The sequence below is a fragment of the Neofelis nebulosa genome, chromosome 1, assembly GCF_028018385.1.
Source record: "Neofelis nebulosa isolate mNeoNeb1 chromosome 1, mNeoNeb1.pri, whole genome shotgun sequence".
NCBI classification, from domain to species: Eukaryota; Metazoa; Chordata; class Mammalia; order Carnivora; family Felidae; genus Neofelis; species Neofelis nebulosa.
Genome location: NC_080782.1, coordinates 221,196,810 through 221,208,881, shown reverse-complemented (window position 1 = coordinate 221,208,881; position 12,072 = coordinate 221,196,810). Strand labels below are relative to the sequence as shown.

The following is a 12,072-nucleotide window of genomic DNA, read 5'->3' as shown; positions in this document are numbered from 1 at the left end:
AGCATTTTAACAGTAACCTCAGCTACCTTCATCACTATTTTATGAGTTAATAATCCTTAGTCTTAGTGCAGAGCTATGTACATAGAAGGCAAACTAGCCCTTGGATACTAACGTAAGATTTATTTAGAGAGTCTATAAAAAATACTACTGGGATACAGGTTTGGAGAAAAGGAATACACAAAATTGAGGGTTTTTTTCCCATCTACTTTATATATTAATGACCTTTGTTTTAATTACACCTTTCAAAGACTCATAAAGTAGTCAGAATTTTTAAGGTGACTACTCTACTGGGTCACACTTTAGCATGCATTAGACTTGCCTTGGAAGGCTTGTTAAAATAAGGATTTTCTTTTTTTTTTTTTTTGTTTTTTTTTTTTTGCACATCCTTCTAGAGTTTCTGATTGAGTATAGTTCTAAATGGGGCCTAAACAAAAATTTTCCTTTCTACAAATTTTCAGGTGAGGTGGATTCTGCTTTTGGGGACCACACTCGCTAACACTGCTCTAACTTAAGGGATATGTTACAATATGCCTATAAAACTCAGTATATTTCTGACCTGAATAAAATCAGAAAAAGTATTTATCGCAGAGGAATCTGGCTTTTCATGTTCCGTCAGAGAGCTTCAAGTGTGTGTGCCCTTGCACACAGAGCTGACCCTTAAACAACATGGGTTTGAACTGTGAGGGTCCATTTATACATGGATTTTTTTTTATAAATACAGGACAGTACTATAAATGTATTTTCCTTATGATTATTTTAAAGTTTATTTTGAGAGAGACTGAACATGAGCAGAGGAGACAGAGAGAGAGAGAGAGAGAGAGAGAGAAGGAGAGGGAGAGGGAGAAGGAGAGGGAGAAGGAGAGGGAGAAGGAGAGGGAGAGGGAGAGGGAGAGGGAGAGGGAGAGGGAGAGGGAGAAGGAGAAGGAGAAGGAGAAGGAGAAGGAGAAGGAGAAGGAGAAGGAGAGAGAGAGACAGACAGACAGACAGAGAGAGAGAGACAGACAGACAGAGAGAGAGAGACAGACAGACAGAGAGAGAGAGAGACAGACAGAGAGAGAGAGAGAGAGACAGACAGAGAGAGAGAATCTCAAGCAGGCTCTGAAGGGTCAGCGCAGAGCCTGAGGTAGGGGCTCAAACTCATGAAACTGTGAGATCATGACCTAAGCCGAAGTCAAGAGTTGGATGCTTCACTGACTGAGCCACCCAGGCACCCCTGATTTTCTTAATACTTTTCTCTAACTTCCTTTATTGTAAGAGTACAGTATATAATACATACAACATACAAAATACGTGTCAATTGTTTATGCTGTCGGTGAGACTTCTAGTCAACAGTAGGCTATGAGTAAAGTTTCTGGGGAGTCAAAAGCTGTATGCAGATTTCTGGCTTCATGGGAGATCAGCGCCCCTAACCCCTACATTGTTCAAGGGTCAGCTGTATATACACATGCACAGACACAACTGCCCCACCTCATACACACACAATCAGAGAATGCTCTACAACCTAATTACCAGGAAATATGCCTGAACTAGACCACAGCACACTTTAACAGTCTTAACTTTACATACACACCTGAACAGTAGAGGTACTGTCAGGGGCAAACATTTCCAAAAACAAATTTGAAGGCATAACAAACGCGGCAGCAGCAACAATACCAACATCCAACACTTTTTGAGTGCTTACTATGTGCTAAGCCCTGTTTGAAGCATTTATGTGTTAATTCATTTAATTAAGTCAAAAACCCTATAAGGTAGATTATTATTATAAAATACATTATTATTATCATTTCCACTTTACAGATGAAGCAACTGAAGCACAGAGATAATAGGTGACAAAGTCAAACCTAGTAAGCAGAAGGGCCATGATTTGAACCCAGTCACAGCCAGGTTTCAGAGGTCACGTTCTTGAAAGTAATCATCTACTAACCTTTTTTGTAAAAAAGTGAAAGGGAGGTAGATTTCAATGGCTTCTGAGTCTGGAAGGCTGAGGTTGCTTGTGCCTCTGTGTTTGCAGTAGAATTTACACGTGTAGTTCCTTTTTTCTTTGGGGATCTGATTGGAGAAAGATACCTAGACATATTCAAAGGAAAAGACTTCATTTGAAGTTCGCTAAGAGTCTCTTTCTCTTTCTCTCTCTCTCATGCACACACAAACACAGCTGTACACATGCATCTAAACATATCTATTTAGTTTGTTATTATACATCAAATTCCTTCATTCAGCAAGCTATTTAAATACAAGCTAGAAAAGATACTGCCTAAGAGGAAAACTAAGCTGGTTGTTATAATTTCTAACTATTTTAAGAAATGGCTTTTTCTGGGAGTTACTGCTTTACTGGAAAAAGAAAAAGACAGCTACATTTGTATATATGCTCAATTTTAACAGTTACAGTGAGATTGAGATCATAAAATAACTCTAGCTTAAAAGAATAAGTTATTGACACCAAAATAGTGTTGTCATGTTTCTGATTCTCCTCTTAAAAATGTTGCATTGATAGGGCACCTGGTTGGCTCAGTCAGTTAGAGCATCCAACTCTTGGTTTCAGCTGATGCCATGATCTCACAGTTCATGGGTTCGAACCCCACATGGAACTCTGCAGTGACAGCACACAGCCTGCTTGGGATTCTCTCTCTCTCTCTCTCTCTCTCTGTCTCTCTGTCTCTAAGCTAATAAACTTAAAAAAATGCTTCATTGATAACTATGGTTCATATATATGATAAAACTTCAGTTATACACACACACATACCACCTAAATTACACAGTACAGAATTCTAATACTTCAGATAACATTATCAAGGAAGATTTATACCTGTATACTAAACATGTCAGGCATAAATCAAGGAAGATATTAGTAAATATTATATCTCAATTTCTGACATTCTACCACTCTTGTGTTACCTTTTATAGGATAATCCAGAGCTACTTTATAATTTTGTCCTGTAGCTGAGAAGTAATTCTGAGCAAGAAGGAGGATTTAAACCTTACTATGGATGTTTCCACTACATATAGTATGTTAACTAATACACTAAGAAAAGGGAATCACCATCATAATCTTTTAAGTAACAGGGTCTAGTCTACTTCCAATCTTGTATTTCCCTTCAATTCACTAATTCATAATATTGTAGACAAATTTAACTTGGATAGAAGTTAATCTCCCTTGAGTTCTAGGTACAAATATTCAATTACCTACAGGACATCACTACTTGAATCTCAAACTTAAGAAGGCCAAAGGGGAGCTCTTGATTTCTTCCCTCCGTTTTTCCCATTTCAATAAATGGCTCCACATTACATCCCGTTTCTTAAGTCTAAAATATAGGAGTTATGTTTAATTTCTTCCTCTTCCCAATTCCTCAAACTCAATGCAAAACAAAATCTTATTAAATCTTCCTCTAAAATACATCCTAGATCTTTCCATTTCTTTCTATCTCTACTGATGTATCTTAGACCAAGTCACCTACCTCTCTCACTTGGACTATGGAAATTATCTCCAAACTGGTCTTCCTACTTCTTCTTTACCCTCCTCCAAACCAATCTGCACTTCAAACAGCAGCTAGAAAATGGCTCTTTAAAAATACAAATTATAGCAAGCTGCACCCTTACTTAAAACTTTAATGCTTTCCCACTGCCCTTCTAAAATCCAAACCCCTTCCTATGGCCCATGGAAACCTAAAAGGTCCAGCCCTGGTTTGCCTCTCCAAACTTGTCTTATTGTACCTCCAACCTCCTCTTGCTCACTTTACCCCAAGCACACTGGGATTTCCTTCTGTTCCTCAGACCAGCTAAGTTTGATCTGCCCTAGGGCCACCACACTTACTGTTTGCTCTGCCTGGAATGCATCTCATGAAGATTCATGCCTGGTCAGCATCCATCTGTCCTTGAGGTGTCAGGTGCAATATCACTTTATTAGAAAAAGTTTCCCTAAACATTCCTACACTCTCAGTTTCTCGCTTTCATATCACTTATTTCCATTATAAAACTTAATATACTCTATTTTTTTTTCTTTTTAAGTAATCTTTACTCCCAACATGGGGCTTGAACTCATGACCCTGAGATCAAGGGTCACATGCTGTACTGACTGAGCCAGCCGGGCACCCCAAACTTAGTAGACTCTAAAAGCACATCATATATTAGTTTACTTCCTCCATAATATAAGCACTATGAAGAGAAGAACCTAGTCCACCTTACCCACCTTTTATTCCCAGAGTCTAGAAAACTTCCTGGCACTTAGACAACTGCTTACTGAATTAAAGAAAAAGATAATGCTTGATTATTTATATTAATGCATAACGTAGCCAACAAATTTATATGTAAAGGCAGAAGCATCATATGCTAGAAATAGTTTGGGTACAAGTTAGCATGGAAAGGACATCTCTGGAAAGTAGTCCCTGAACTAATCACAGAGCACTATAATGTCAATTCCTAGACAAAACTAAATAGAAACAACATTAGGTACACTTCTATGAAAGGCAGAAGAGCTAGAATGCTTAGGAGCATGCACTTCAGGGTCAGATTGCTTGGGTTTGATTTCTGTTGAGTTTTGGCAAGTTACCTTATTCCTCTAATTCCTATTTTACAGAGAACTGAGGCTGATAGCAGTATATATCACCTTATAGGGATGTTATGAAGACCAAATGGGGGAAAAAAAACAATCTCAAGTATTTAGCCAACTGTCCAGCCCATAGTGAACCCTCAATAAATGTTAGCTATTTGCTTTTTTCTTCCATTATCGTCACCATCATCATCATCGTGTACCTATTAACTGATTTAGTTTCATATCCTACACTAATCCCTATGCCTATCCTATGCTTTACCCCAAATGCATTGATCTGTACTCCCTGAAAATGTTTCCTGCTTTCTTGGCATTACACTTTGGAACTCATGCCATTTCTGACTCTTGCAACACCTTCTGTCTCCTCCCTCCTCTCCAGTTTCCATAGAGAAATCCCACTTTCCATCTTTCAGACCTAACTAAATTGCCATCTCTGCCATGAAAACCATCCTCATTACATCAAACATGAGTGATTTCAGTAGCACTTGGTACCACTTTTATATGATCTTTACTTGGGTCATGTATCTTATATTCCTGCTCCCTCAAAGCAAGAACAATGTCTTATTCAAAATTCTATTCCTTACAGTTTCTGTATCTTGCATTATACCATGCTCAAAACCTATTTGCAGGTTGAGTTAATAGCACAGCATACATTCTACTTACATATCTGCTGCAGTGTGATTACTCTGGAGAGGAAGGCTGAGAGTACAAGCAGATTCAAGGTGATCAGCTGGTCCTTCTCGGTCCTTTGCTTGTTTAATAAGATCAAATAAAGGTGAATCCTATATGAAACCAGATGACATTAAAACCACACTGGTAAGTATGATTTTCCCAAGTGCATAACAAAATCCTACTGCCTGACATGGGGAGTGCTACAAAGTTAGTTACAGTTGACAGCAGTGACTTAGAATTCAAATGAGATCCTTTTCTTCACTTTGAAAATACTGATTGCCAATTTTTGTTCTATATACATAAAATAAAGGACCAGAAAAATGCATAACTTGAAATGTTTATGTTAGAAAAGAAATTAAAAGTTAGGGAGAAATACACAGAAAATACCTAAATATGGCACAAAGACAAATAATAAAGATATGAGCATAATTTAATGAAACTAAAAGATACATGCACTGTTTGATCACAAAGCTAGTAACTGGTTCTTTAAATTAACTAGAAAAATTAAATCTCCAGTCAGATTGAGAAAAGGAGAAGAAATAAACAGTAATAGGAACAAAAAGTGGGACTATTATCACAAAAATTAGGAAGATAATAGGGAATTGTTATGAATAGTTTTATGCCAATAAATTGGAAAACTTAGACCAAGTAGAAAATTCCACAGAAATATAAATGAACTAAACAATAAAGTAGTAGTAATCCTATATAAACTATTAAAAAACTAGAATCAATAATTAAAAATCTCCCCATAAGGAAAATACTAAGCATCTCAAACACCTTTGGTTTTACCGGCAAAGTCTACCAAACATAAAAAGAACAGATAATTACACTTTTACTCAAACTTTACTGACAGTGGAAAAAGTAGAAACTTTCCTGATCTCATCTTATGAGGCTAGTACAACAATGATACTAAAACTCGTCAAGGACATCACAAAAAGGTAAGTTATACCCCATTCCCACTCATGAACAGAGAGATAAAAATCTCTCCTTAACATCACTTTATTTCTATTATAGAACTATATACTCTATTTCTTTTCTTTTTTTTTTAAGTAACCTCTACTCCCAACATGGGGCTTGAACTCATGACCCTGAGATCAAGAGTATTTACACAAAGTGATGTGTAAACACAATTAAAAATTTTATAATGAAGTCATGAGTAACATTATTACTAATACTAATTTTTACAATAAGGACCATTTAACATTGAAGAAAAAGGTTCTAGGTGATAAGGCGTTCCTTCTATCTCACAAGTTTATTTTCTACTATAATACATAATCAGAGAAGTTGCTTATTTCTTACATTTGGAACTTACTTTCTTTTATGGCCTAATATATAAATACTTTTATAAACATTCCATGGGCACTGGAAAACTACTTTCAGCCTATAGAACTTTTAATATCAATTACATGTTTACTAATTATAGCATTTACATCTTCCATATATTTATCTTTTGTCCACTTGAGCTATGGTGGGTTGGGAAGCATGAGTTAAAGTCTCCTTATACTAATAATGCATTTCTTACTATTTCATGTAAGAAGTTTTTTCTCAATGAATTTGAATACTATGCTACTGAGTGTATATTCAGAACTGTCAAATCTTCACTAAAGATTGCATTCTTGAACATTACAACATGGCTTTCTATTCCTTAATTGTATTATGTTGAACCTATTAAACCGATGTTAAGATTGTGACTTCTTTTTCTCTTACTATTAGCCCAATATGCCTTTCTCTGTTCTTTTATTTTCAACATTGCTGAGTAACATTATTTGAATACAACATATATTTAGGTTTTGGGGTTTTTTAATCCAATTTGGGTGATTTTTTAAATGTTTATTCATTTTTGAGAGAGAGAGATGGAGTGCAAGTGGGGGTGGGGCAGAGGGAGAAGACGACATAGAATCCAAAGCAGGTTCCAGGCTCTTAGCTGTCAACACAGAGCCCAACGTGGGGCTCAAACTCACAAACCATGAGATCATGACCTGGGCCGAAGGTGGACGCTTAACCAAATTTCAGTGATTTTAGACATTTATAATTGCTGACAGATTTGGTTTTGTGTGGTTACTGTGTTTTATGTTAGCATTGTTTTCATCACTTTTTAAAATGTTTCACTAAATGATCTGTGATATCCAAAAAAAAAAAAAAGGACTTTGCAGGCTTAACCAAAATCCAGAAGTCAAAGAAAAAGATGAACTGATTTGACTACATAAAAACTAAAAACTTGTTTGACTAAAACCACAATAAACCAAGTTAAATTAAATCTTTAAAAAATAAATAATACTAAGGTTTTTTCCTACAGCTTCATAACATGATTTTTATTATAAATAATTCTTTCCTTTCATTAGGGGCACTCTGAAGTGCAATCTAAGTAAAGGCTTTCATTGGAGTAAGGTAAGGCTAACAACACCAATTAATACATGTAGTTATATTCAATGTTTTACATATTCTAGCCACTGACAAATTGAATATACTTATTTAACTAAAATAGTGTGGGTATAAATCCATATATAAATCCATATATTCAGCAGGAGTGGCCTATTCCCATTTTTATTTCAATGATATTTGAAGAGACCCTAAGACTCACTAAGAAATGCAAGTAAACCTGAGCCTTCACAGGATTTAGGTATACTACAAATCAGGCATTCTACTTTCTCTTCAGATTAGCACAACAAGCTGGGCTGCGGATTAGCATAATAGTATTATACTAAAGTGAATGCCTCCTCCAAGGGTTAAGGTAGCATTTTTTAACCAATAGTCTTCATGTTTCACTCAAGTATCCCTTTTATTCCTCCATCTCCCCCCAACACAAGTGGTAACACAGATATATAGATATGTTTATAATGAGTATGTCATGATAGTGGGAAAGAAGCACAGTGCAGTGGTCAGGCATGAGACTCTGGAGCCACACCACACAGAATCAAATCCCAGCCACTTATTGGTTGCGTAACTTTGGACAAGTTGCTTAACCTCATATGATTCACTCTTCTGAACTGTTATGTGGAGATACTAATCATGACAGTAACTTATAGTATTGTGAGAATAAAGTGAATAACACATGTTAAGCATTTAGAACAAAGCCTGGCACAGAGTGCTACGTAAGCATTTGAAATTATTATGGTTCTTATTTATACATAATAAATGCTTTTATACAAAGGATGATGTATCTGTTCAAATATATGAATGTATACCTCATACATTCCATCTGTCTATCCACCCAATATTTGTTGTTTGTCTACTTGGTAAGTGGCCCTATGCTAGGAATTAAAAATTACAAACAACCCTCCAATTGCCAGATACCAATGGACTGGAAGAATCATTTCAGAAACGTCTGTCTTCTTCCACTTTACTCAACATATTCAATTGAGGTCTATGTGCAAAATAAACTTCGATAATCCTCTACCACCAAAATACTCTTGCTGTTTTCTAGTTTTTCCCATATCATTATCACTCCTTATAACCTGTTGTCCAAAGCAAAAAAGGAGTCATCTTCAATTATTTTTTCCCTCACACTCCACTATCCCATCCAGAAAAGTCATGCTGACTCTAACTTCAAAATATATCCCAAGTCTAACTTCTCATCATCTCTAACATTACTGTAGTCTAAGTCATTATTATCTCTTGTCTGTACTACCACAAAAGCATCCTCCAACTGTTTTTCAACACTTCCACTCTTGCTGCCTCCCAGCTCTTCTCAATAGAGTTAATAGGCTATTCCTCACACCCTCCACCCTACTCAATGACTTCTCATCACACTAGAATAAATCCAAACTTAATGTCTGGCCCTTGTTACCTCCCAGGCTTCACTTTCTCCTACTACTTTCCTCCTTTTACTCCTGTCATACTAGTCATCTTTATATTCCTTGAACACAGCATGATTCTGTCTCTGTTTCCATATATGCTCTTTCCTCTGTCTGCAGTGCTCTTTGCCAGAATTTTCCATGGCTCAGCCCACTCTATTATTCACATTGTCTCCTCAAATAGCACCTTCTCAGCAAAGCCTTCTCTGAACATCCTGTCCAAAGCAGTCATAATTCCCACTTGTTTGCTACTCCCAACTCTGCCTTATTTTCTTCATAGTACTGATCACTATTTGAAATTATATTATGCATTCATTTGTTTACTTGTTTATTGTCTCCTCCAGTTATCTTGTTCACAACAGCATTTCCAATGTCTAAAAATGCCTGGCACACAGTAGGGACTCAACATTTATTGAATAAATGAAGTGAGTAGGTAAAAAGTGTTCAAAATTCTTTGAGGTTAATTCTGCCTTAAAGTGAGGATAAGATTAAAAATAGAAGTTTCTTAGTTATATATACCCTAGATCTTTTAAAAATAAAGTATTTACCTACTGCTTTCCCCCATCTTTTTCCCTCAAGCATTAGTCAAACGTAGTGTGTGCACCTTAGCCATAAAGAAAGCAAAAACAGGAAAATTATTTCAGAATGCCTATTCTTAGAAGGCTTTTGTTCAAAGTGAAGTACAGTAGAGTATCTTGGAGCACTTAGGCAATCTGGAGTAAAACTATTAGTTTTGTCTATGAAATAGTTCCAGGGAAAGATATTCCTCCTCCCCACATGGTGCTCAGAGTCCAGTGGGAAGAGGCAGACAATAAACAAGGAATGACACATTCAGAAAAAAATCTATGAAACAATAGAGTTTCTCATGAAGAATACAAATGGAAACCCTGGTAGAGGGGGTTAGTTCAAGGAAGATATATCTGAGAAGGTAACATGGATGCTGAGATGTGAAGAGAAGTTGTACTTTGAGAGAAGCAGGAGGCAGAGGTTTCCTAAGATGAAAGAAAATGTGATAAGAAACTGATGTTAGTTTAGGAACTAAAAAAGACACTACTAGTACTAAAGTAAAGTGGTGGTATAGTAGTGGAGAGACTGCTAGAGAAAAAGGTGGGTAGCTGTTTGATGATGCAAAATCCTAAAGACCATGCTACAAAGTCTGACCATGCTAAGAGAAATGGAACATCTATTACAATAGAAACTATGTTTTAAGATACGGATTTTTGGTGTCAAAAATCACTAATATAGAGATAGCTAGTTCAATTGTGCCTTGTTTCCTATTATATGTATTTGTAGCATAGAACTGGGGTTCTAAAAATATTTGATTAATTGAATGATTTATTGTTTGCTTTCAGGAATGTACTGCAGGAGATAGAGGTCACTGTAATCCATACTGCCTTAACTCTGTTACAAGTGACAGAATTTCCTATCAATTTCTTAGCTCCGTTATGAGTGAAGAATGTGCCAGGCATGTTTAGTACCAAGTCTAGTGAGAGCAAACAACTTAGGAGTTGTGTGCATGTAACTCAGGAATTAATGCTACTGATCTGAAACTTAAAAAAGAAAAGCCTACTATTTACTTAATTTAGTCCTCAGCTTCACTGTAAGCAGAACGGAAAATATGAAATTACCAGTATACTCTGGGTTATTTATATTTCAGCAGTAGTATGTTATCAACAAAAATGTCTTTCAGCTTTTCTTCTCTCCAAAAGAAAAATGTCTGTAAGTAGTATAAAACAGGGCCAGGGCCAGGACTAGGGTAAAGCAAGAGAGGTGCCTTGGATGCAAAATTTAAGGAGGCAATAACTTATACTTGCATGACCCTAATATGAAATTTGCCCTTTGGGGCACTGAACACTAAATTGATAATGAAAGTTAATTTGAGATACATTTGGCAAAGCACAATGATGTATTATTTTTATGGTTTCCTTAGACAGGATTAAAGCACTTTGAGTTTACAAAGTTTTTTACAAAGTTTACAAATGTATTATTTCATGTAATCCTCAAAATAAACCTGTGAATTAAGCGTTACCACTACTAATTTTACAGATTAGAAAATTTTGCTATTCTAGTAAATTCTAACAATACTGTATTATACACTAAAATTATTTTCAGAGCACAGGATAATAACTTTTGACATTTATAAATATAAAAACCAAAACTCTTTTAAGCTATTTTTACATAATGAATACAGTAGCCTCCTAGAACTAGTATTAATTATGAATTATTAAAAATATTTTATTAATTTCACTATTTTCATCTTTATCCAAAGGATTTCCTGGAAAATAAATCCATATTAATATCTGTCATTAACAATAGTAGCATTTAGTAAATGCTTACTCCATGTATGCATTTAATTTTCACAAAACCCTACGATGTAGGTATACTATCCCCACTTGACACAGAAAATGAAGCTAACAAAGGCATTTGAACTTAGGCAGCCAGGCTGCAGAGTCTGAGCTTGTATGCACTATGACTATACTATAATATTTCATTAATTTCTTAGTACAAAAGACAGCAGCAATAAAACAAGTGCATGAATTAATTTTACCAAAGCTAATTCTGGTATTATACACTATTTAATAAAGTTAAATATTCCTGATGATCATTATTCTCTCAAAAAACAACACAAAGTCATATTTATTTAATCAGAGAGGACTTCTACAATATTTGCTTAAAATAATTACATAACTTACCAAACAGTGACAGCTTATATAAAATATTATTTTTCCTTTCAAGGGTAACTATTTGGTATAGTAAATACCAGAATAATATAATGATGAACTATGAATCAAATTTTGACAATGCTCAACAATTTATATTATAACCCGTCTGAGCAATGTTTGAGTTAGAAGCATTGTTTTTGAAAAACACACTCGTTAAATGTAAGAAATTATGCAAAAGAGAACCAAAATTCTAACTAGATTTTCACTATAAGTGATCATTTGAAGCAATTTTTAAAAAGTCTCCCAAAACAGCAAACCCTTTGTTACATTACAGACTAAAAGCAGATATTTTTAAGAACTTGAAAACTTTAATTAATTTATTTTTTTATTTTAGAGA

At 35.3% G+C, this 12,072-nt stretch overlaps 1 protein-coding gene across 1 annotated transcript in view; it reads right to left on the bottom strand.

The window, feature by feature from the left end:
* Nucleotides 1-12,072, bottom strand: part of RB1 (RB transcriptional corepressor 1) — a 177,250-nt gene that overhangs the window by 25,223 nt on the left and 139,955 nt on the right. Inside the window, 2 exon segments of the mRNA XM_058685648.1 lie at nt 1,926-2,067; nt 5,210-5,328. Coding sequence (XP_058541631.1) covers nt 1,926-2,067; nt 5,210-5,328 — 261 coding nt within the window.